The 27,353-nt window shown below is 38.6% G+C and overlaps 2 protein-coding genes and 1 long non-coding RNA gene across 3 annotated transcripts; 1 reads left to right on the forward strand and 2 right to left on the reverse strand.

The window, feature by feature from the left end:
- Nucleotides 1-4,645: 4,645 nt before the first annotated feature.
- LOC310964142 lies at nucleotides 4,646-5,402 on the reverse strand. The gene is made up of 3 exons (XR_014593722.1): nucleotides 5,298-5,402; nucleotides 5,025-5,078; nucleotides 4,646-4,863 (listed from the first exon to the last, which is right to left on the reverse strand). It is a non-coding gene; the product is annotated as an uncharacterized lncRNA (long non-coding RNA).
- A 3,170-nt stretch (nucleotides 5,403-8,572) lies between these two features.
- LOC310963978 (carbohydrate sulfotransferase 12-like) lies at nucleotides 8,573-18,400 on the forward strand (the record flags this gene model as incomplete). The annotated part of the gene is made up of 5 exons (XM_083936935.1): nucleotides 8,573-8,744; nucleotides 16,703-16,881; nucleotides 17,020-17,154; nucleotides 17,234-17,541; nucleotides 18,160-18,400. 5 exons carry the CDS (start codon nucleotides 8,573-8,575, stop codon nucleotides 18,398-18,400), a joined length of 1,035 nt encoding a protein of 344 aa, XP_083793061.1.
- Nucleotides 18,401-22,684: 4,284 nt separating this feature from the next.
- LOC310964141 (uncharacterized protein) lies at nucleotides 22,685-23,974 on the reverse strand. The gene is made up of 4 exons (XM_083937179.1): nucleotides 23,948-23,974; nucleotides 23,722-23,843; nucleotides 23,449-23,502; nucleotides 22,685-23,287 (listed from the first exon to the last, which is right to left on the reverse strand). Exons 2-4 carry the CDS (start codon nucleotides 23,833-23,835, stop codon nucleotides 23,012-23,014), a joined length of 444 nt encoding a protein of 147 aa, XP_083793305.1. The 5' UTR covers nucleotides 23,836-23,843; nucleotides 23,948-23,974; the 3' UTR covers nucleotides 22,685-23,011.
- Nucleotides 23,975-27,353: the final 3,379 nt, after the last annotated feature.

The following is a 27,353-nucleotide window of genomic DNA, read 5'->3' on the forward strand; positions in this document are numbered from 1 at the left end:
CATGTATCAGTCCCACAAATGCATCACCAGATTTCCACAATGCATTCAACGATTCCCAAGGTGGTGCTATTTGCGACACAGGTCTTTCATGAGCTCCCAGTACAGAGAATGTACTGTAATGTACTTTAGGAGCCCATTGTATATCCGGCTGTCCAGATTAACTTTTAGGCTTTAATGACTTGAAATCATTCAGTACACTGGCAAATAAAAAAAATAAAAAACCCTGAATGAACTCTTTTATGAATGAGTCTAAATAAATAAGTTATAAAAATCAAGTATTTATAATTACCGTAGATATCAATAATGTTAATCTTCTCATTTTGCCTGAATTCCTGGAAGCTGCTGCCATTCGTACATGTAAATACATTAATGTTAAGTCTGATGGATTTGTACAATTACCCCAAATACATTAGACTTGTGTTGAGCTAATTTGTAGCCTTACATAGTGATGTACTTTTGCCTCCTGCAATACACACACCTGTTATAATTTCACAGGTTAGAAATTGTCAGGCCTGGCGAAATGAGGACTCAGATGCAATCAGAGAACGAGTATGACAGGCTTTTATTCTGAATCTCTTGTATCTCCTTCAGAAGATGAGACAACAAAACGGCTTAAAACTCTAACTCGTCAACAGACAGAGTATAGACAAGAAAACCATAAACAGGGCTAGAAACTGAAACTGAAACTCTACACTGGTCTAATAATGAATAAACTAAGAAACGTTGCAACAAAAATTCACTCTCGAAGAGGAAAAGGACAAAAGGCTATAAAGTTATCTACTCTTCACTGTGCTGAGAATAATTACAAAATCAAAGCGCTCCACAAGGAGGGAGGAACAAAACAAAGGGCTATGACTATCTAGAAAACAAAAAGGGTTCTCAACTGACCAAAAACTTTATCAAAATCAAAATCACTCTTCGTCAGAGGTATACAAGAAAACAGAAAAACAAGCAAGGCAATACTTATCAATTTACTAGGCAACTCTGTGGCAAGGCTGTGAAATCCTGGAGCTTCATGACATGACTAAATACTCTGGCGACGTGACAGGGGAAGACAAAGAAAATATATACACCAGGGATGGGAGCACAGGTGGAAACAATCAGGGATTAGGGGAGACACCAGACCGGTGACACAAGAGGAAGGGCAAGTGACCTGAAACGAGAGGAGAGTTACTTTTCAAAATAAAACCATGAAATTCACAAGACAAAAAGCCCAAGACAGGACATTCCTCACCGCGGTGTGACAGAAATGAAGAATTGACATTTGTATAAAAAAACAGATAGACACTTAAACTCCTCTATATCACACTGTATCACTCTTTTCTCAATATCTTTTCAAGTGAATAATATGCAGAGATGGCAATTCTCCAATTTTTCTGTGGCCACTGTTTTTATTTCCTTTCTTTTATTTTATTTTGATTTCCCTCTCTTTTCTGCTGTTGTTTACACTAAATACATCATTTTGAAACTTTATGGAGCTGCAACCAGACATTGCAGGAACCTGGAACCCCTCAATTTATTTTCTCTTATAGGGTTGTGCACTTTTTAATGTGTGCACATAAATCTATTCACTGTTTTAACACCCTCGACCTTGCTTTGGCTTATGGTGTGGAAATTAAAGACCTAATCGTTTTTCTACAGAATCCCATTTTATCAGACCCTTATTTAATAACTTTTGAATTCCTTTTTCAGGACTACTCATCTTTAGGCAAAACTTTCTACGCTAGACGTCCATGTGATTGTACTGTAACATATTAACCCATTGAAGATTTATTCCAGCAAAACACGTAAACGTTGTGGTTAGATAGTTTGGTGGAATATAAGTTAATAGTAGATGGTAAAAGGTTTAGAAAAGTCCCACACAGCTTTCCCGCGCAGCACCGAAACATGTCAAGGGGCGTTTTTTACTGGAAGACGCACAGGGAAAGACGACTAGCCCGCAACTTGAAGTGAAGAGAGAAAGAATGGTTCGTGTTTGTATTTTTTCCTGGCTGCAAAATAAAAATGCTCACAACCCAGAAACTTTTCATAGGCTACCATTGCAGTACAATGACCATGCTCTGATAAACCAGTGGCTTATTGTTTTGAATCTGGACATTGAGATGCTGATCGAGACACTTGGGCAGAGGGATTAACGTGTCTGCAGCAAACATTTGGAAAAGTACGACTTCATATTTCTTAGTAGAGCTTCTGACCCAAAGAAGGCGTACTTGAAGTAGAATGCTCAAGGGCAGCAAATGACTATGGATAGACTGGAGGTAAAGATATTTCACCAAACTGCCACAAACCACAACGTTTACGTGTTTTGCCGGATTAAATCCTCAATGGGCTTCTTCCCTTTGGATTGTATTTGTAATCAACTTGAATAGACTTTACTATGAGAGGAGCTGGTACTGGTCAAGTATTTATCAGATAGAGCTCAGTTTGAACATGTTAATGACAAATCCTCCACGCACATTCAAGTTAGTCACGGAGTCCCACAGGGTTCTGTCCTTGGACCGATTCTATTCACCTTTTATATGCATATATTATAAGGAAGCACACCATAAATTTTCATTGTTATGCTGATGATACACAATTATATTTGTCGATCAAACCAGAAGAAACAGATCAGTTAGATAAACTTCAAATGTGCATTAAGGAAATAAAAATCTGGATGACCTGCAATCTTCTGAAGTTAAACTCAGACAAAATTTAAGTCATTGTACTTGGCCCCAAAGGCCTCCGAAACTCAATATCTAAAGATTTTGTTACTCTGGATGATGTTGTGTTGTTCTCCAGCACCACAGTAAGGAATCTGGGTGTTATTTTTGATCAGGATATCTCCTTCGATTCTACATAAAATTTACGACAAAGAATGCATATACACCTGCGTAATATTGCGAAAATTAGGAACATTGTGTCTCAGAAAGATGCAGAAAAACTAGTCCATGCATTTGTTACTTCTAGGCTGGACTGCTGCAACTCCTTACAAACAAATCGAAGAGAACATATGTCTTCTGTATTAGCCTCTTTGCACTGGCTACCTGTAAAATCTAGAATAGAATTTAAAATCCTTCTCCTTACCTACAAAGCTCTTATTGGTCAGGCTCCATCGTATCTTAAAGAGCTCATAGTAGAGTCTCCAAAAGTAGAATGGGAAGCAAAGCCTTCAGCACCAAGCTCCTCCATGTTACCAATTCAACTTCTTTCCCGGAGTCGTCCTTAAATGTGGTTCTAGCTTCTGCTCCAGTACTTATGTATATCTACAGTAGGGTGGAAGTCACACATTTAATTTAGTTTTTTGTGAACTTGTTCTTTTAAGGATCAGTAATTTTTATTTTTATAACAAGATTTCTGTAGCCTACTTCGTTACAGTTCAAGTCCCATTGCTGTGTCTATAGAAATGGAATGTTAGGGTGCTTTGGGCATAAGGGGTCATGTTGCTGATGTTCTTCTACTTTATGTTGACATTAAATGCTATTTATTTTGTTCACAGTAGTATCATTTGCACATTTTTATCCAGCACATGTAAGTGGAAATTTCATTTCCACATTCTCATGTTGCTTGTTTGAGAAATGTACTTGTGTGACTGAATTTTAGTGGTCAGCTTTAATTGTTTGAATGGCCTTGATAGATTAGAAGTTTCAACTGAAACGTGGAGGGAGACTTCCTCAAGGCCTGGGAACCAGATAATAATGTAACTGCTAGCAGATCAACAAATACCTTATACCGTTAAGTGAGTGTACTGTACTTATTCTACTTACAAGACAATAAAACCAACAAAGACAACTGATTGACTAAGATCGTATTGAACACATTTTTGTCAAAAAAATTTTCAGCACGCGAACATCAGAAATGTGCCTTTCACAACGGAAGCAGATTTTATGGCACACAAGAATGTGGTTAATTAAAACCATTAACCAGCTACAAAAACATCAAGATATTTGCAATGAAAGACAGTGACAGCAACAAACTGTTTGATTACTAAACTTATTCTCACCAACAGTCCATCATGTATGATTTCCACAAACACATCACCATTGATCCTAATCAGAGGAGCTGCTGTATTATTATCATTATCATATCATAAATATACTTACTCTATTTGACCCTAGCATTACAGGTTTTGTTAGAAGGAGCAGAGAAGTTAATTTATCAGCATGATATTGTCTCTACAGAAGAGATATTTCTATTGGGTTTCCTATTTAGGGTTTGCAAAGAAAGAAGCCATCAGACAACAATATTGTTCATGTATTGGATTTATTTGTGTAGCCTGGTAATACATATTGGAATATAGATTATAGTCTATTACTGTTTTTGTTATTGCAAGGAACACTGTGAAAATAAAAAAGCAAAGGAAACAAAATCATAATTTACTTGCATTATCCCCCCTAATATTTGAGCTCTGCATACGTAACAGCATCTAAATGTGTTTGTGTTGTGTCTGTTCTTCTCTGACATCATGTTTTATGTGAAACACATAAAAGTAATTTATGATTTCTGGGCCAGTGCATGGAAGCAAAATGAAGCTACACAATAAGAAAGAGAAACTTAAGCATTCCATCGATGTGATCAAAGAGATTGAGGCACTGATTGACATGAACGTTACAATTCAGCATGATACTCCTCAAGCGCTTCGATCATTTTATTCATTCTTCCCAGTTCCTTTTCAGTGTACACAATCTGTGCATCCATCCCCTCATTCTTGCTGTCTATATCAGACTTGGTTTTCTCCATAAAGCGCTTGAACTCCTTTAGATTTCCCTCAATTAATGGTGCGTGATCAGGTAGAACTTCTGAGAGTTTCCTTGAGGATGCAATCAGTGGGTCCACGATGCTCATATATTCACTCATGACCTCTAAAATCGTATCCTTTTGTGCCTGATAGGGAAAATAAACTCACTTTATGACATGGCACATATTTTATTGTGTATCGTATATAAAATCACTTATGAACGAGTCACAATTCATCATTCAGAGTATTTAATCACTGAAATACTCCAAAGCATTTTTTGTGTGGGACAAGAAACTGAGTGACTCACCTTCAGTTCGTCCAGTCTTTGCTGTATTTTCTGATTGCTTTCCTTGAGATCTTTCTGTAAATCCAGCGGGATAATCAGAATTAACAGGCAGTTACATTTGTGATCGAGTATAAGTATGACAGCAGCACTATTAAGAGAACATTAGCTGATACGACTGCAGCTTTAAAAATTAAAAATATTTCAACCGAAGTTTGTGACGACTGTCTGAGGGCTTGCAAATCTATGTGGAACTGTTTTCTATATCAAAGGGGTGTTAAGCAACAATGTATTTACCAGTTTGTTTTTGTCTATCAATGAACTTGCCAAGCAAACCAGACACAGCAGAGTGAAGAGGAAGTAAAGGCCACCAGCCACTCCTCTGCTTCTGCACAAAGCTGGTGCTGCCATTGCGCTTTCTAAAGAAGAATGAACAAAGAGTCAATGGAGATTAGAAAAATAAATTGTTAAATTTAAAAGTCTACAGTACAAACCAACTTATAGTTAAAGTTTCTGATCTTACCTGTCAGGGAAAAAGAGCTGCTGTACCCGTGATGAATGAAAAAATATTATGAGATGATACAGCACACACTGTCTATAATAATCTTAATCTGTCACCTCCCCCACATCACCGCCACTCCTTAGCTTACCCTTGAGGCCGTATCTTTGGTTTTGTTTTCCACAGAAATTGTTGTCGGCAGTTGCACTTCACAGGAATTGTTGAGATTTTTAAACATGAAGTGTTTCTCTTTTATTTTTATTTTATTGACACACCTAACATCATCACATTCATATGTTAAAATAATAGTAATCTTAAGATATCTTACTGTGTTAAAATTAAATCCTTCTATAATATGATGACACAACACATTTAAACAGGGTAGGATTCAAAATATTCAATTCAATTCAATTCGATTTTATTTATAGTGCCAAATCATAACAAAAGTTATCTCAGGACACTTTACTGACTAGGTATAGACCACACTCTATGACTTATTTATGATCTACATAGACCCAACGAAATACAGTCATTATTTTAGATTTTACCTTCCTCCAACACAGTACAATAGTATAGTATAGTATAATATTAAAACATTTCTGTAAGTTGGCGAAAGTCTGTCGCAGGAAGATCAGAGTACTCTCAAATCACAGATTAACAAAATTCACATTACTTACACAGTTCACACTCAATTGAGCAGTTATTTTAGGACATACAATCTCCTTAGTCATCCTAATTTTACCTCGACCATTTTGGGCAGAAGTTTCTGATACATCAGACTGGGATTGGGACTCTTTCATGGCTCTCTTGACCTTGTCCGAGCCATCGCGGTCGATCTGCTGGAAGAGCTTGTCTAGCGCTGCATCTCCCACCAGCTTCCCACTTTTCTCCTCCTTGGCATTGTCCATCACCACCTTGTCCCATTTGCAGGTGGAGATGGAAGATGAGGGGTACTTATTGGGATTGAAGTGTTTGATGTTGATTGAGAAATCTTTATTTCAACATCACGGTAGATTCATAGCGGTAAAATTTCCAACAAAAACCTGGCATCACAAACAGGATTCAATGACGGATCATCTGTAGACAACAGAGGACGATGACTGATCGCAGAGGCCTGCCTCTACCTCGAAACACTAAAGCTCCCCCCTCATCTTCTGATCATCTGCACTGGAATCCATTTAATTCTTCAAAATGACAACAAAATACCAGGTTTGATGCTGAATTTATAAATTCCTCAAAAAAACAAAATAGATTATGAAATGACATACCTGTAGAAAAGCCGATTTGTTTATTGATCACAGGAATATTATGGTTACTTATGGACTCAATTTAGTCATGTTTTGTGTCTCTTGATGTCACTGTAATTCTCAAGAAGTAGACTAGAGGCGGTAAAACAGAAATGAATGTTCAGATTGAGTATTGAAGTTCCTTGACCTAAGAAGTAAATGTATTGGGTGGCCTTTGATCACATACATTGCTTAAAGGAAGGAAGTTGGAGAAAAGACAGGTGGATGGTATTAAGATTACAGAGGACATACAGTCTGTTGATTAACAAAGGAGAAGTGATCACACCTTCCAATTCACTGTCTTCAGTGGAACCGATGAGTGATCTAGGAATTAACAATGACGTCTGTGTCGAAGAGAGTAACATGCAACCATGCCTGATAATTAAGATGGGTTCAAGACAGGCTAACGAGAGAGGGTCAGCCCAGCAGGAAGTGAAGCTACAGTAGGGAGTGTTCTTTCCACAGGAGCTGGTGGTCCGTTGGAGGAGCCATGTGACCAGGGGGTGAAGGATTCAACTTGTTAATGCATAAGAGCCAGTCTTGGAGTGACAGACTTTCTAGAGCTCGAACCAGGGACTGCCTCAGCAACAGTACAAATCACAACAACTCAATGACTTTATTGCTGTTTAAATACTTTGTAAAAGGGGCTCTCTCTGTGCTCTTACAGGCTTGGGGGTTGCACCAACAGCTTGGCTTCAAGCCAGGATGACTGCAATCTCTGACCCCAGTGAGACCCCTTGTCCAAGAGGAAAATTCTTTGCTGTTGTTGTGGAAGAAAACATGATTGAGAAAGTGAATAACAGGGCTAGGTCACCGTGTACTGGGGACATAGGCTCGATAAGCACATTCTGTTTAGAAAACAATAAAACTGTATTTGGGCATGATGACGTCTGTACACAAAGTAGACACTACTGATTGTAAATGTACTGAGTGTGTATTGGAAAGACCTGATGGGGCGTGTAAACGTTTGCAGCACACAAACCTCGGTATAAGAGGGGAAGTTCTGTTAAGAGGAATTTGGTATTTAGGAATGTAGGATTTAGGATTTTGGATCTTGGAACTCTGTGATGAGTGTGTCAAACCTTGATTCAATAAATTCCCCTTGATAGCTGTGAGACCTCTCTGCTGACTCCTTCTTGTAGACCTTTCTATTTTTATAATTCATTGTTCTACCATATTGATTTGATAATAAACTTTTTAAACTATAAGAAGTACTCTCTGGTAGTATGTCTTTCCTTGGAAAGAACACAACAACCCCAATCTTGATGTGAGTCCTCCCTTGTATGAAGATTCAAGGCATTTTGACGCCAAGCCCCAGTCAAAGACTGAGCAAGAAGAGCCGAAGCCAAATCCATGATGACAAAACAGATGAAAGTGTGACACAGTCAACATTCTTCCCTCTCTCTCCACAACGATTCAACCAAACCATGAACCTGCCTATAGTCCAAGTAGCAGGAGTACCAGGCACTAACCTGGTTTTCAGACTGAAGCAGCTGACTCCCTGCCCTCCATCACGGTGGGAGGCATAATGTTTTCCAAAACTCTTTTTGACTTCCGCAAAGACTGGAATCCAACTTAGGGAGAACTTCAACTTCTTCATACGAATAAACGAATAAAGGCTGAATAAATTGGGATCTGGCAAATACTCCAAGATCAAGAAAGCATTTGGTACTAGGGATAGACATCTGAAATGTAGCAACTGGGAACATGACAGTAATGGGCTCTATCTGAAGCTCCTAGAGGACCTCATCAAGACACTCCAGGAGGGGTTCCTTTCAAAAGATGACATGGCTGTCATCATCAACTGCAAACAAGGCATTAACAAAGACATTGACACTTACTACCGCAGACTCTTGGAGTCATGCAACACCCACAGGCAAGCAGCCTGGATGAACCAGAGACTCCTGGGGGAAAGCCATTTCAAGAATTGCTTTGTGTCCGGACTAAAACCAGAGACTGGTAGTCAGGTTATGAAAAACTATGTTGATTGTCAATACTCCAAACTGCCTTAGGTTGTTCATCACACATCAAAATCCAATATAATATTTTAGCAATAGCCTGGTAATTTAAGAACTTTAAAATTCGACCATTATTAAAACGTACGTCGTTCAAAAAAGAGGATGAAACAACAGTGACGTGCAGTGAGGGTTGGGGTTGGGGAGGCACTGACTCACAAGTCAGATTTACAAACATACAGTAGGATGTCAATAGGATGAGAGAATAGGAGCAAATAGAATGCTGAAAAGCATTTTAAAACACCAGTGCCACTGTATATTGCAGAATATCTTACCTTTACTTGTAAATTACTTCTTGCTTTGACTGAAAGTCCAGCTTTGGAAAATTTCTTAGTTTAGAAATCAAATCCTCCATTTTCAGGGCGAGAAATGACAGCTAAGCTAAGCTCTACAGCGTCGCACAGCACACTTCTGTGTTTACTTTTTGCCCACAGGTCAGAGTTCACCGTGACCTGGCTGGGGGCTATCAGGCTGCTCACTATCGCCGCCTAACTTGAGGCAGAGGTACTGCCTGCCTCAAGGCGAGCATTTTCCCTGTGGATTTATGTCACATCAATAAGATGTAAATATTACACACATACGTAAAATACATAACTGAACACCATGGAAAAGAAGACTTATGCTTTTATTATATAAAATAATTTGTAATAAATAATAAAACGATTTTTACTATAAATATGGTCAAAATACATTAAGAACCACACAAAAATCATAGTCCAGAGGACAAATATTAATACTTGTGTTATTTTATTATTTAGTCTCTTTTTCCTCTTATGATGACAGTGGAGGCACAGCCTCACCTGCCTCCCCTAACTGCACGTCACTGTGAAACAAAGAGTTTGTTACTATTTAGACATTTAAGGTGGCTCCTTTGATTCACAACATCAACTCATGTACAAGTAACTTGAGAGAAAACACTCTACCTTTAAATTTCTGGTATTTGTGCAAAAGTCTGTGTCAGTGGCAGACATGTTGTCAATGGTGAAGAGGACGTTATATACAATGGAGATCAAAATTACAGACAAAATATGATTATTTCTGAAATACTGTTATTTTTCATTTTTCAGAAATGTATAGAATATCCGCTGTTTCTATAACACTGCTGTCCTAGCATGTTTTTTTTTTTGTTTTTTTTAAATAACAAAGGCGCTTGAACCAAAAACTTTATTTGGTGAAAAAAACAGTAAGCAAATTTAGAGAACAGTAACCATTATGTCAGAAGAGAAGATTTCAACACTGTATTCTTCGGGCTATAAGATTGAAAAATGAACAGGAAGTGTAGAGGCCACAGCTTTGAATGACTTCAGCACATCTGGGCCCACAGGACATTTGAAGATGTAGCAGTGCAAAACAACAGCTATATAGGCTATATAAGCAAAGGTAACTGATATGATTTGATGATCTGGCTGTGGCTTTTATTCACCCTCTGTTCATTGAGTTAGTGTGATCTGACCCAAGGATTTGCATGTATCACTATGTGTGTGTTTCTGTGTGTGTGTGTGTGTGTGTGTGAGTGTGTGTGTGTGTGTGTTTCTGTGTGTTTGAATCTTTGTTCTATTAGACCACTGGTCCAGCGACACATTATTTGTATGAATATTGTTACTTGCTTTTGTAATTAAACCTTTCTCTGAACCTTTGAGGTTGAAAACATAAAAAAATACTCTAAAGTGTTCTACAAACAACCGACGGCTTTGGCAATGTTGTTACAGTAAAGCAGACCTGAAAACCCTCGGGAAAACAGCGTCGCACAGCACACTTCTGTGTTTACTTTTTGCCCACAGGTCAGAGTTCACCGTGACCTGGCTGGGGGCTATCAGGCTGCTCACTATCGCCGCCTAACTTGAGGCAGAGGTACTGCCTGCCTCAAGGCGAGCATTTTCCCTGTGGATTTATGTCACATCAATAAGATGTAAATATTACACACATACGTAAAATACATAACTGAACACCATGGAAAAGAAGACTTATGCTTTTATTATATAAAATAATTTGTAATAAATAATAAAACGATTTTTACTATAAATATGGTCAAAATACATTAAGAACCACACAAAAATCATAGTCCAGAGGACAAATATTAATACTTGTGTTATTTTATTATTTAGTCTCTTTTTCCTCTTATGATGACAGTGGAGGCACAGCCTCACCTGCCTCCCCTAACTGCACGTCACTGTGAAACAAAGAGTTTGTTACTATTTAGACATTTAAGGTGGCTCCTTTGATTCACAACATCAACTCATGTACAAGTAACTTGAGAGAAAACACTCTACCTTTAAATTTCTGGTAGTTGTGCAAAAGTCTGTGTCAGTGGCAGACATGTTGTCAATGGTGAAGAGGACGTTATATACAATGGAGATCAAAATTACAGACAAAATATGATTATTTCTGAAATACTGTTATTTTTCATTTTTCAGAAATGTATAGAATATCCGCTGTTTCTATAACACTGCTGTCCTAGCATGTTTTTTTTTTTTTTTTTTTTAAATAACAAAGGCGCTTGAACCAAAAACTTTATTTGGTGAAAAAAACAGTAAGCAAATTTAGAGAACAGTAACCATTATGTCAGAAGAGAAGATTTCAACACTGTATTCTTCGGGCTATAAGATTGAAAAATGAACAGGAAGTGTAGAGGCCACAGCTTTGAATGACTTCAGCACATCTGGGCCCACAGGACATTTGAAGATGTAGCAGTGCAAAACAACAGCTATATAGGCTATATAAGCAAAGGTAACTGATATGATTTGATGATCTGGCTGTGGCTTTTATTCACCCTCTGTTCATTGAGTTAGTGTGATCTGACCCAAGGATTTGCATGTATCACTATGTGTGTGTTTCTGTGTGTGTGTGTGTGTGTGTGTGTGTGTGTGTGTGTGTGTGTGTGTGTGTGTGTTTCTGTGTGTTTGAATCTTTGTTCTATTAGACCACTGGTCCAGCGACACATTATTTGTATGAATATTGTTACTTGCTTTTGTAATTAAACCTTTCTCTGAACCTTTGAGGTTGAAAACATAAAAAAATACTCTAAAGTGTTCTACAAACAACCGACGGCTTTGGCACTGTTGTTACAGTAAAGCAGACCTGAAAACCCTCGGGAGAAAAAGGCAGATTCTCTGTGAGAGGAACTGGTTTTGCAGGAATTTTAAGGCCCGAAATCTGAACAGTCACAAACTGGTTTGAAGTGCCTGGAGCTCTCTGTTCAGGGCATCATTGTGACTCATTCTTTTCTCCTGATTACGCTGCAGAAGAAGCTTTCAGCACCTCTCTCTATTTCTATTCATCTCTCTGCCACATCAGTCATATCCCAGACCTTGACAGGTCCAAAGGCACCAAAGGACTGCTGAGAAAGTCCAGTCAGACTGCACCAGTCCTGGGTGTGAAACAGAAATATGTCACTGCCAGAGACTAAAGATCCATAAAGAGAGTCCCTCAGATGGGCCACAGTGACTGTGACAGGGATGTCCCTGTCACACTGCAGCAGAGGTCCAGAAGATAATAGGGTCGAAGGTCACCAGGCAGATTTGGGTCAAAGCTCAAGATGCACAGCAGATACAAGTAACTGTGCCTGTCACTGTTCACCTTCACAGTTACTGAGACAGAAGGCAAATGATTTTCAAAATGGTGAAAATTCATTTCAGCCAACACTAAATGGACCTTACCAGACACAAAGTCACCATCACCTCGTTTTGAGATTGTGGAACTTTAATAATGTATTTTTTTTTGTCACATTGTTTTTTTAATAAACCCTAAAAGGTTACTCTGAACCTGGCATCACACCTAAATCTGGATGTGAGAAAGATTTGAAACAAATGGTGGCGTTTGTCTCTTACCTCCCCAGAAATGCAGCAAACCTGAAAGTAAATTCTGCACTTGCAAGTGCGTGTGAAGTTGTCTGTGAAGAAGTGCATTGATTATACCTTAAGAATCTATTTTGCACATGCACTTGCAGCTTAATCTATGACACAGGAATATTGCCATTACCATTAAAGATTCCTAAAGTTTTACATTTTAGGCCAAGAATGAGATGGAGAAGCCTGGTACCAACCTGTGAGATAAATATGAAGCTACAGCCAGCAGCCTCTCAGTTTAGCCTAAAGGCTAATAACAGTTAGCCTGCTCAGACCAAATGTAACTAAATCCACCTGTAAACTTCTCTAAAGCTCGCAAATAAATATGTTATAGCTTTTAACCTCTTTACAGACTATGCTATGCTAAGCTAACAATCTTACGGCTTTAGCGTCACATGTCACAGGTTGTTTTCTGTGATTCCCAGAGGTCAATTATGTCGGCCTGTCCTATGAGTGGAAGACACTGATATTCAAATAGAAGTGTCAATATTTTAACCTATATTTCATTTGTATTCTTTTATATTTTTTTAGACTTCTGTTGCTTCTTTCTAAACATTTCATTACTTTTACTACTACATACTAATTTCTAACCATTTTTAAAATTCATACGGTCTAAGAAGTATTTGAAAATATAATGAAGTCTCTCCCAATCCCCCCAAAATTGAGTTAAAATCTAAAATAAAAAGTATGAAACTACTCCATAGACAGTGACAATGACAACTACGAACTATACACTAGAATAAAAAATACTTGTGGTATAAAAAAAGAAAGAAAATAAACAAAACCAGTCTATCTTCATTGTCCAGTTTTTTTTAACCTTTTTTGAGCCACAGCACATTTTTTACAATAAAAAGAATCCTGCGGCACAAAACCAACAGACATTTAAAAAATGACACAGTAGTCTACAATCACAACTTGGGTAGATATGGAAATTTATCAGTGAGTACACGTAAACATGGAAGTTCATGTCTGTATATGAACAATTATGCATAGCAAAATATGAAACAGTCACCAGTTCTTTTAGTTTAAAAACAATGTTTGGAAAATGGAGAAACACACCTAGAAGGACAGATAGAAAGATAAAATATACACAGATACAAGCAGTAATAAGGAATATAATACAATAATAAACAAGAATAAAAACGTGAAGTAACAGCCACCAGAACTACTACAGAGACCTGTCTTTCATTTTGATCTCAACTACTAACCAAGTTTTGTGAACGACTTGACAGACAGACAGACGTGTAAACGCCTATCAAAATACTTCCAAACTCCTCCTCCTCTCCTCAGTATCTGCATCGTTGTCGTGGCAGGTAATAAGCAAGGAGGCGTGGCTGCACCTACATCCATACTGACAGGTTGACAAGCTCTGTGCACCTACATCCACACTTACAGGTTTACCAGCTCTGTGCACCTACATCCACACTGACAGGTTGACCAGCTCTGTGCACCTACATTGTGTGTGAGTATAACTCTCCTTCAACCTACATTTCTTCTGTTCTCTGCTTTACAGAGATCATCAGAGAACGCTGCAGCAAGGTGAGTGATGTGATTCTGTGTGATAGTTACAGTAGGTTGCTTCTGCACAGAAGCATCAAAATAATGCTTGTTGTTTCCTACTTTGAAGATCATTCAAAATAATGCTTGTGATTTTTATTGTAGATTTTGGAATCACACTCACTGTACTCAGTGTTGTGAAAAACTAGTACAGACTATTTTTACATAGTCTAAATTTGTTTTACAGTAAAGTCTGTACAGTATGAGTATCTTTTGTGACTGGTATTTACACAGTATTTATCCAGTATTCAAACAGGAAAGTACCTAACTGATAACAACTTACGTGTAATCACACAATTCTTAAAATTCTGTATCTTTGTTGTACTTTTATTAGATTTGTATTGTTTCTGGTTCATTGACAGCTCCAGCAGTCATGGCAGTGCGCAGAAAATTCCTGCTGACGGGATGCATTTTTATCTTCATATTTTCCTTTTACATATGGGACATATCGAAAGAAAAAGGTACGTGTGTGTGTGTGCGTGTGTGTGTGTGTGTGTGTGTGTGTGTGTGTGTGTGTTTGTTTGTGTGTGTGTAAAGTTCCTGTGGGGTGTCAGTCTACTACAAACCTTGATCAGTGGGTTAGCGAGGTATGTTGTGCTCAAAGCCTGGGTCAGCTGTGACACGAAAGTAAGTCTGTTTTAGCGTCACTTTATCACCATGGTAACTCATGCTGCCAACCAAACCGGGAGGAGGTTATCAGCTGAGACTTAGAACTAAAACTTAGACTTTGGGTTAGACTGGCTACTTAAAGCTAAGTGCAGCTTCCTAGCCCAACCTTTGACAATGGTCTTACCATTTTTGGGAATTCCCGTGGATCTCAAAGCAGAGGTCTTTCCTGAGACAAAGAGTCTTTTGGGAAAGATCCAATTCCTTAGCATTGCCTTAAAATATCCTTAATGAGAGGTACAGGTTCCCGTCAGAGAATATACGCTATTTGATCGTCCTTGTTGGACCTTTTGTTGGCAATGCTACACAAAGAAGACGTGCACTTATTGTTGCGCAGTGTGTCTGTTTCACTGCTATTCATATTTGCATGATGTTGGTGACGGTAAAAGCCTTGCTATCAACAATGGTTGTAGCTGAGCTCAAGTCATTGCTCAATATGATTGAAATGTTTCCAAGCTTTTAGCCCACTGAAACCGTCAAGGAGGGATTTCATAGAATTATATTTTATAGTTTAAGTAAAAAAAAAAAACAGGAGGTTGCGCATCAGTCTTGAAATTCTGCGTGGGGGGTTTGTCCCCCATGCGATGTGCATTAGCATGTAGCTTAATAGGTTCCGATTCTTATATCACATGGAAAACGTATTCATGAAAGGTAATTGAATTATGGTCAGTGTGGTGTATTAAACCTTTATATTTGTAACATTCTATTGCTCTCTAAACCATTTACAGGACTTCCCAAACTCAAAGGTGCAATTGACTGTACATATGTCCCCATCAATGCACCTTAAGAACATGAAGCAGACTTTGTGAATAGAAAGTCATCACACAGCATCAATGTGCAGGTAACGTTTTACCTGAGCCAGATCACGGAGGAAGTAAAATTGATTGCCGGTAGCCTACTAAATCCTTGTAATGGTGCTTCATAATGGTCACCACATCTAGATTTGGGGAAAAGACAAGACGATGAACAGACAGGATCCAAACCTGCCTGCATTCGGGTACGACAGTCAGGCAATGACACTAACATTTGCCTGCTTCCCCGGGCAAGTAAAAATAATATTTGGGTAAGTTGAGATTGTTTACTGGTTGCACAGCGTTGCAAAGATGGTGACAGCCGCAGCAGGTCGCAAAGGCCTGTTTTATCCAGCGTCTTCTCATGAACACGTTGTAGCAAATCCTACGTAAAGTTATGCACATACATACGTACGGAATAAACACGCTGAAGAACCACAGGACCGGACCGGACCGGACCGGAAGTGAAACAATGCACAAAAAACAGCGTTATGTGAACGATTTTAGCCAACAAAAGATGATGGTTATAGTTAGGCACCAAAAACGCTTGGCTTGGATCAGAAAAAAAGGCCCCTTACTGTTATAATAGTGTTGAACTGCTCACAGGAGTTTATTGTAATGATCTGCTCCTCTTGAATAAAGTATTCGGCCCTTGATCTATCCATTTTGTAAGGGTGAGTTAAAATGATGCAATACATGCCCTTTTTATGGGGTCATGCATTGAAACTAAAGTGGGAAATCTGGCTTGACAAATTTATTTGTAAGTGAGCTTTGTGGTACCATTTGTGAGTTTGGTATCCAAAAAAAGCCCAGGTATGTTCTGCCTGCTTTGTAATACACCCCACTGCTGAGTTTCCTGTTTGTTACGAGGCTCCTGGTTTGTTTGGACTTTGGCTGGTTTCCTTTCCAGTTATTTTACTTACATTTAACAGACCCTTCCTTTAGCTGTGTGGTGCTTTAAGAAATATAAATATTTGGCGTTTAGCCTGATGACTGAATTAGTGAGTTATAAGTTGCTTCACATACTCATATTCTTCCAACAGCCGCAGAGAGGTTCAATCAGCTACGGGAAGAAAGAAAGCAGCTGCTAAGAGAAACGTGTGAGGCTGACAAGGAGGCATTTAATGGGGGCAAGCACAGTTTAGAAGACTTGACATACCCTGAGCTGAAAAACCTCATTGTGGATGACGAGCACCGCGTCATCTACTGCTACCTCCCCAAGGTGATGTAGACATGAACACACACGACACAACTACAGGACACACTTTTAACTGTAACTGTCTTTCACAACTGTTTAGGAACACCCCTTTTTTTTACACTGCTGTTCTAGTCTGACCCATACTCTTGGTCTTATATACAGGTGGGCTGTACCAACTGGAAAAAGGTTTTTTCTGTCCTGGGCCAGGGGAAACCATATAAGGACCCCATGTCTAAATCTATTCGGTTCAACACGGACCTCACTTTCCTTAAGAGCTTCCCAAGACAAGAGATGATGGTCAGTTCATACATAAACATCAGGTGTTCTTAAAATTACAAACCGAAAACATTGATGTAGACTTATTTGTTGACTACAGGTAAAACTGAAGCATTACACCAAGTTCCTCGTTGTCAGGAACCCATTCGTCCGTCTCATCTCCGCCTTCCGAAACAAGTTACAAAAGAAAAATGAACCCTTTTATCAAAAAGTTGGTCGGGGCATTCTTTACCATTATGGCAACCACCCTAATCCACCGAAGACAATGGGTGAGGCGATTGCAAAGGGGGTGCTCCCCTCATTTCACAACTTTATTCAGTACCTGCTGGACCCACGGACAGAGGAGAATCAGCCCTTTGATGAACACTGGAGACAGATGCACCGCATGTGTCACCCCTGCCTCATACAGTAAGGAGATTTTTGATAAAAAAAACAATTTAATTCATCATTAATCTGACTTTCAAGACTTTGTTCCCTGAATTGACTAAAATGAAAGGTGATTTAGCTCAGCCTTGGTGTTTTTCTTTCCTTCTTGTGACTTTCCTTGTTCCTGTTTAAATGTGTACTCCAGCGAGATAATGTGTTTTCATAAAGAATAATGAGAGACATTTTAAAAAAGAATGTTCATAATTCCTGCAGCTGAGATGGACATATCCTGACTTTTAGTCCCTAAAATGGGTCAAGCTCCAAAAAGACTGGACTTCCCATATTGCAGCTAGACAACAAAAGACAGCTGTATACTACATACTGCTGTCAAACATGCATGTAATTTCATATGTAGTTTTGTTATGCTTCAAAATTAACTTTTCTTTGCATTATTCACCCATGCTACGCTTTGTCCAAACCAGTATATATTGCTGGTAGGATGTTTCAAATATAGCAACTGGTACAATTGATAATGATAACTGGATGAATATCACTTCTTGTGATGAGTAAACTGATCTTCATATTTAAATTTATTCCTTTAACAGCTATAAACTGCCAATGAATTGAATATTAATAAATTTGGGTTTTTCTGCCTGTCAGGTATGATTTTGTTGGCCATCAGGAGACTCTTCAGGAGGATGCTGAGCACCTGCTGAAGCTTTTAGGGCTGGAGGACGACATTAAATTCCCTTCCGCCTATGAGAACGTGACTAGCGCTGGTTCTTTGTTGGACTGGTTCCGTACAGTGCCTCTAGAGGACAGGAGGAAACTGTACGAGATCTACGAGAAAGACTTCAAGCTTTTTGGCTACAGAATGCCGGACAAATTTTTTGATGGTTGACATGTATCAGTCCCACAAATGCATCACCAGATTTCCACAATGCATTCAACGATTCCCAAGGTGGTGCTATTTGCGACACAGGTCTTTCATGAGCTCCCAGTACAGAGAATGTACTGTAATGTACTTTAGGAGCCCATTGTATATCCGGCTGTCCAGTTTAACTTTTAGGCTTTAATGACTTGAAATCATTCAGTACACTGGCAAATAAAAAAAATAAAAAACCCTGAATGAACTCTTTTATGAATGAGTCTAAATAAATAAGTTATAAAAATCAAGTATTTATAATTACCGTAGATATCAATAATGTTAATCTTCTCATTTTGCCTGAATTCCTGGAAGCTGCTGCCATTCGTACGGATAAATACATTAATGTTAAGTCTGATGGATTTGTACAATTACCCCAAATACATTAGACTTGTGTTGAGCTAATTTGTAGCCTTACATAGTGATGTACTTTTGCCTCCTGCAATACACACACCTGTTATAATTTCACAGGTTAGAAATTGTCAGGCCCGGCGAAATGAGGACTCAGATGCAGTCAGAGAACGAGTATGACAGGCTTTTATTCTGAATCTCTTGTATCTCCTTCAGAAGATGAGACAACAAAACGGCTTAAAACTCTAACTCGTCAACAGACAGAGTATAGACAAGAAAACCATAAACAGGGCTAGAAACTGAAATTCGCTCCCGAAGGAGGAGAAACCAAAAACTCTACACTGGTCTAATAATGAATAAACTAAGAAACGTTGCAACAAAAATTCACTCTCGAAGAGGAAAAGGACAAAAGGCTATAAAGTTATCTACTCTTCACTGTGCTGAGAATAATTACAAAATCAAAGCGCTCCACAAGGAGGGAGGAACAAAACAAAGGGCTATGACTATCTAGAAAACAAAAAGGGTTCTCAACTGACCAAAAACTTTATCAAAATCAAAATCACTCTTCGTCAGAGGTATACAAGAAAACAGAAAAACAAGCAAGGCAATACTTATCAATTTACTAGGCAACTCTGTGGCAAGGCTGTGAAATGCTGGAGCTTCATGACATGACGAAATACTCTGGCGACGTGACAGGGGAAGACAAAGAAAATATATACACCAGGGAAGGGAGCACAGGTGGAAACAATCAGGGATTAGGGGAGACACCAGACCGGTGACACAAGAGGAAGGGCAAGTGACCTGAAACGAGAGGAGAGTTACTTTTCAAAATAAAACCATGAAATTCACAAGACAAAAAGCCCAAGACAGGACAGTCCTCACCGCGATGTGACAGAAATGAAGAATTGACATTTGTATAAAAAAACAGATAGACACTTAAACTCCTCTATATCACACTGTATCACTCTTTTCTCAATATCTTTTCAAGTGAATAATATGCAGAGATGGCAATTCTCCAATTTTTCTGTGGCCACTGTTTTTATTTCCTTTCTTTTATTTTATTTTGATTTCCCTCTCTTTTCTGCTGTTGTTTACACTAAATACATCATTTTGAAACTTTATGGAGCTGCAACCAGACATTGCAGGAACCTGGAACCCCTCAATTTATTTTCTCTTATAGGGTTGTGCACTTTTTAATGTGTGCACATAAATCTATTCACTGTTTTAACACCCTCGACCTTGCTTTGGCTTATGGTGTGGAAATTAAAGACCTAATCGTTTTTCTACAGAATCCCATTTTATCAGACCCTTATTTAATAACTTTTGAATTCCTATTTCAGGACTACTCATCTTTAGGCAAAACGTTCTACGCTAGACGTCCATGTGATTGTACTGTAACATATTAACCCATTGAGGATTTATTCCAGCAAAACACATAAACGTTGTGGTTTGATAGTTTGGTGAAATCTAAGTTAATAGTAGATGGTAAAAGGTTTAGAAAAGTCCCACACAGCTTTCCCGCGCAGCACCGAAACATGTCAAGGGGCGTTTTTTACTGGAAGACGCACAGGGAAAGACGACTAGCCCGCAACTTGAAGTGAAGAGAGAAAGAATGGTTCGTGTTTGTATTTTTTCCTGGCTGCAAAATAAAAATGCTCACAACCCAGAAACTTTTCATAGGCTGCCATTGCAGTACAATGACCATGCTCTGATAAACCAGTGGCTTATTGTTTTGAATCTGGACATTGAGATGCTGATCGAGACACTTGGGCAGAGGGATTAACGTGTCTGCAGCAAACATTTGGAAAAGTACGACTTCATATTTCTTAGGAGAGCTTCTGACCCAAAGAAGGCGTACTTGAAGTAGAATGCTCAAGGGCAGCAAATGACTATGGACAGACTGGAGGTAAAGATATTTCACCAAACTGCCACAAACCACAACGTTTACGTGTTTTGCCGGATTAAATCCTCAATGGGCTTCTTCCCTTTGGATTGTATTTGTAATCAACTTGAATAGACTTTACTATGAGAGGAGCTGGTACTGGTCAAGTATTTATCAGATAGAGCTCAGTTTGAACATGTTAATGACAAATCCTCCACGCACATTCAAGTTAGTCACGGAGTCCCACAGGGTTCTGTCCTTGGACCGATTCTATTCACCTTTTATATGCATATATTATAAGGAAGCACACCATAAATTTTCATTGTTATGCTGATGATACGAAATTATATTTGTCGATCAAACCAGAAGAAACAGATCAGTTAGATAAACTTCAAATGTGCGTAAAGGAAATAAAAATCTGGATGACCTGCAACTTTCTGATGTTAAACTCAGACAAAATTGAAGTCATTGTACTTTGCCCCAAAGGCCTCCGAAACTCAATATCTAAAGATTTTGTTACTCTGGATGATGTTGTGTTGTTCTCCAGCACCACAGTAAGGAATCTGGGTGTTATTTTTGATCAGGATATCTCCTTCGATTCTACATAAAATTTACGACAAGGAATGCATATACACCTGGGTAATATTGCGAAAATTAGGAACATTGTGTCTCAGAAAGATGCAGAAAAACTAGTCCATGCATTTGTTACTTCAAGGCTGGACTGCTGCAACTCCTTACAAACAAATAGAAGAGAACATATTTCTCCTGTATTAGCCTCTCTGCACTGGCTACCTGTAAAATCTAGAATAGAATTTAAAATCCTTCTCCTTACCTACAAAGCTCTTATTGGTCAGGCTCCATCGTATCTTAAAGAGCTCATAGTAGAGTCTCCAAAAGTAGAATGGGAGGCAAAGCCTTCAGCACCAAGCTCCTCCATGTTACCAATTCAACTTCTTTCCCGGAGTCGTCCTTAAATGTGGTTCTAGCTTCTGCTCCAGTACTTATGTATATCTACAGTAGGGTGGAAGTCACACATTTAATTTAGTTTTTTGTGAACTTGTTCTTTTAAGGATCAGTAATTTTTATTTTTATCACAAGATTTCTGTAGCCTACTTCGCTACAGTTCAAGTCCCATTGCTGTGTCTATAGAAATGGAATGTTAGGGTGCTTTGGGCATAAGGGGTCATGTTGCTGATGTTCTTCTACTTTATGTTGACATTAAATGCTATTTATTTTGTTCACAGTAGTATCATTTGCACATTTTTATCCAGCACATGTAAGTGGAAATTTCATTTCCACATTCTCATGTTGCTTGTTTGAGAAATGTACTTGTGTGACTGAATTTTAGTGGTCAGCTTTAATTGTTTGAATGGCCTTGATAGATTAGAAGTTTCAACTGAAACGTGGAGGGAGACTTCCTCAAGGCCTGGGAACCAGATAATAATGTAACTGCTAGCAGATCAACAAATACCTTATACCGTTAAGTGAGTGTACTGTACTTATTCTACTTACAAGACAATAAAACCAACAAAGACAACTGATTGACTAAGATCGTATTGAACACATTTTTGTCACAGAAATTTTCAGCACACGAACATCAGAAATGTGCCTTTCACAACGGAAGCAGATTTTATGGCACACAAGGATGTGGTTAATTTAACCCATTAACCAGCTACAAAAACATCAAGATCTTTGCAATGAAAGACAGTGACAGCAACAAACTGTTTGATTACTAAACTTATTCTCACCAACAGTCCATCATGTATGATTTCCACAAACACATCACCATTGATCCTAATCAGAGGAGCTGCTGTATTATTATCAATATCATATCATAAATATACTTACTCTATTTGACCCTAGCATTACAGGTTTTGTTAGAAGGAGCAGAGAAGTTAATTTATCAGCATGATATTGTCTCTACAGAAGAGATATTTCTATTGGGTTTTCTATTAAGGGTTTGCAAAGAAAGAAGCCATCAGACAACAATATTGTTCATGTATTGGATTTATTTGTGTAGCCTGGTAATACATATTGGAATTTAGATTATAGTCTATTACTGTTTTTGTTATTGCAAGGAACACTGTGAAAATAAAAAAGCAAAGGAAACAAAATCATAATTTACTTGCATTACCCCCCCTAATATTTGAGCTCTGCATACGTAACAGCATCTAAATGTGTTTGTGTTGTGTCTGTTCTTCTCTGACATCATGTTTTATGTGAAACACATAAAAGTAATTTATGATTTCTGGGCCAGTGCATGGAAGCAAAATGAAGCTACACAATAAGAAAGATAAAACTTAAGCATTCAATCGATGTGATAAAAGAGATTGAGGCACTGATTGACATGAACGTTACAATTCAGCATGATACTCTTCAAGCGCGTCGATCATTTTATTCATTCTTCCCAGTTCCTTTTCAGTGTACACAATCTGTGCATCCATCCCCTCATTCTTGCTGTCTATATCAGACTTGGTTTTCTCCATAAAGCGCTTGAACTCCTTTAGATTTCCCTCAATTAATGGTGCGTGATCAGGTAGAACTTCTGAGAGTTTCCTTGAGGATGCAATCAGTGGGTCCACGATGCTCATATATTCACTCATGACCTCTAAAATCGTATCCTTTTGTGCCTGATAGGGAAAATAAACTCACTTTATGACATGGCACATATTTTATTGTGTATCGTATATAAAATCACTTATGAACGAGTCACAATTCATCATTCAGAGTATTTAATCACTGAAATACTCCAAAGCATTTTTTGTGTGGGACAAGAAACTGAGTGACTCACCTTCAGTTCGTCCAGTCTTTGCTGTATTTTCTGATTGCTTTCCTTGAGATCTTTCTGTAAATCCAGCGGGATAATCAGAATTAACAGGCAGTTACATTTGTGATCGAGTATAAGTATGACAGCAGCACTATTAAGAGAACATTAGCTGATACGACTGCAGCTTTAAAAATTAAAAATATTTCAACCGAAGTTTGTGACGACTGTCTGAGGGCTTGCAAATCTATGTGGAACTGTTTTCTATATCAAAGGGGTGTTAAGCAACAATGTATTTACCAGTTTGTTTTTGTCTATCAATGAACTTGCCAAGCAAACCAGACACAGCAGAGTGAAGAGGAAGTAAAGGCCACCAGCCACTCCTCTGCTTCTGCACAAAGCTGGTGCTGCCATTGCTCTTTCTAAAGAAGAATGAACAAAGAGTCAATGGAGATTAGAAAAATAAATTGTTAAATTTAAAAGTCTACAGTACAAACCAACTTATAGTTAAAGTTTCTGATCTTACCTGTCAGGGAAAAAGAGCTGCTGTACCCGTGATGAATGAAAAAATATTATGAGATGATACAGCATACACTGTCTATATTAATCTTAATCTGTCACCTCCCCCACATCACCGCCACTCCTTAGCTTACCCTTGAGGCCGTATCTTTGGTTTCGTTTTCACAGAAATTGTTGTCGGCAGTTGCACTTCACAGGAATGGTTGAGATTTTTAAACATGAAGTGTTTCTCTTTTATATTTTTATTTTATTGACACACCTAATATCATCACATTTATATGTTAAAATAATTATTTTGTGATAGTAATCTTAAGATATCTTAATGTGTTAAAATTAAATCCTTCTATAATATGATGACACAACACATTTAAACAGGGTAGGATTCAAAATATTCAATTCAATTCAATTCAATTTTATTTATAGTGCCAAATCATAACAAAAGTTATCTCAGGACACTTTACTGACTAGGTATAGACCACACTCTATGACTTATTTATGATCTACATAGACCCAACAAAATACAGTCATTATTTTAGATTTTACCTTCCTCCAACACAGTACAATAGTATAGTATAGTATAATATTAAAACATTTCTGTAAGTTGGCGAAAGTCTGTCGCAGGAAGATCAGAGTACTCTCAAATCACAGATTAACAAAATTCACATTACTTACACAGTTCACACTCAATTGAGCGGTTATTTTAGGACATACAAAAATCTCCTTAGTCATCCTCATTTTACCTCGACCATTTTGGGCAGAAGTTTCTGATACATCAGACTGGGATTGGGACTCTTTCATGGCTCTCTTGACCTTGTCCGAGCCATCGCGGTCGATCTGCTGGAAGAGCTTGTCTAGCGCTGCATCTCCCACCAGCTTCCCACTTTTCTCCTCCTTGGCAATGTCCATCACCACCTTGTCCCATTTGCAGGTGGAGATGGAAGATGAGGGGTACTTATTGGGATTGAAGTGTTTGATGTTGATTGAGAAATCTTTATTTCAACATCACTGTAGATTCATAGCGGTAAAATTTCCAACAAAAACCTGGCATCACAAACAGGATTCAATGACGGATCATCTGTAGACAACAGAGGACGATGACTGATCGCAGAGGCCTGCCTCTACCTCGAAACACTAAAGCTCCCCCCTCATCTTCTGATCATCTGCACTGGAATCCATTTAATTCTTAAAAATGACAACAAAATACCAGGTTTGATGCTGAATTTATGAATTCCTCAAAACAACAAAATAGATTATGAAATGACATACCTGTAGAAAGGCCGATTTGTTTATTGATCACAGGAATATTATGGTTACTTATGGACTCAATTTAGTCACGTTTTGTGTCTCTTGATGTCACTGTAATTCTCAAGAAGTAGATCAGAGGCGGGAAAACAGAAATGAATGTTCAGATTGAGTATTGAAGTTCCTTGACCTAAGAAGCAAATGTATTGGGTGGCCTTTGATCACATACATTGCTTAAAGGAAGGCAGTTGGAGAAAAGACAGGTGGATGGTGTTAAGATTACAAAGGACATACAGTCTGTTGATTAACAAAGGAGAAGTGATCACACCTTCCAATTCACTGTCTTCAGTGGAACCGATGAGTGATCTAGGAATTAACAATGACGTCGGTGTCTAAGAGAGTAACATGTGCCTGTGCCTGATACTTAGGATGGGTTCAAGACAGGCTAACGAGAGAGGGTCAGCCCAGCAGGAAGTGAAGCTCCAGTAGGGAGTGTTCTTTCCACAGGAGCTGGTGGACCGTGAAGCATGTGACCAGGGGGTGAAGGATTCAACTTGTTAATGCATGAGAGCCAGTCTGGGAGTGACAGACATTCTAGAGCTTGAACCGGGGACTGCCTCAGCAACAGCACAAATCACAACAACTCAATGACTTTATTGCTGTTTAAATACTTTGTAAAGGGGGCTCTCTCTGTGCTCTTACATTTTTGCTCTTGCTTGGGGGTTGCACCAACAGCTTGGCTTCAAGCCAGGATGACTGCAATCTCTGACCCCAGTGAGACCCCTTGTCAAAGAGGAAAATTCTTTGCTGTTGTTGTGGAAGAAAACATGATTGAGAAAGTGAATAACAGGGCTAGGTCACCGTGTACTGGGGACATAGGCCCGATAAGCACATTCTGTTTAGAAAACAATAAAACTGTATTTGGGCATGATGACGTCTGTACACAAAGTAGACACTACTGATTGTAAATGTACTGAGTGTACTGAGTACTGAGTATTGGAAAGACCTGATGGGGCGTGTAACCGTTGGCAGCACACAAACCTCGGTATAAGAGGGGAAGTTCTGTTAAAAGGAATTTGGTATTTAGGAATGTAGGATTTGGGATTTTGGATCTTGGAACTCTGTGATGAGTGTGTCAAACCCTGATTCAATAAATTCCCCTTGATAGCTAGCTGTGAGACCTCTCTGCTGACTCCTTCTTGTAGACCTTTCTATTTTCATAATACATTGTTCTACCATATTGATTTTATAATAAACTTTTTAAACTATAAGAAGTACTCTCTGGTAGTATGTCTTTCCTTGGTAAGAACACGACAACCCCAATCTTGATGTGAGTCCTCTCTTGTATGAAGATTCAAGGCATTTTGACGCCAAGCCCCAGTCAAAGACTGAGCAAGAAGAGCCGAAGCCAAATCCATGATGATAAAACAGATGAAAGTGTGACACAGTCAACATTCTTCCCTCTCTCTCCACAACGATTCAACCAAACCATGAACCTGCCTATAATCCAAGTAGCGGGAGTACCAGGCACTAACCTGGTTTTCAGACTGAAGCAGCTGACTCCCTGCCCTCCATCACGGTGGGAGGCATAATGTTTTCCAAAACTCTTTTTGACTTCCGCAAAGACTGGAATCCAACTTAGGGAGAACTTCAACTTCTTCATACGAATAAACGAATAAACGCTGAATAAATTGGGATCTGGCAAATACTCCAAGATCAAGAAAGCATTTGGTACTAGGGATAGACATCTGAAATGTAGCAACTGGGAACATGACAGTAATGGGCTCTATCTGAAGCTCCTAGAGGACCTCATCAAGACACTCCAGGAGGGGTTCCTTTCAAAAGATGACATGGCTGTCATCATCAACTGCAAACTGGTAGTCAGGTTATGAAAAACTATGTTGATTGTCAATACTCCAAACTGCCTAAGGTTGTTCATCACACATCAAAACTCAATATAATATTTTAGCAAGAGCCTGGTAATTTAAGAACTTTAAGATTCGACCATTTTTAAAACGTATTTCGTTCAAAAAAGATGATGAAACAACAGTGACGTGCAGTGAGGGTTGGGGTTGGGGAGGCACTGACTCACATGTCAGATTTACAAACATACAGTAGGATGTCAATAGGATGAGAGAATAGAAGCAAATAGAATGCTGAAAAGCATTTTA

This window comes from Echiichthys vipera (genome assembly GCF_963691815.1).
Source record: "Echiichthys vipera genome assembly, chromosome: 22".
Lineage (NCBI taxonomy): Eukaryota > Metazoa > Chordata > Actinopteri > Perciformes > Trachinidae > Echiichthys > Echiichthys vipera.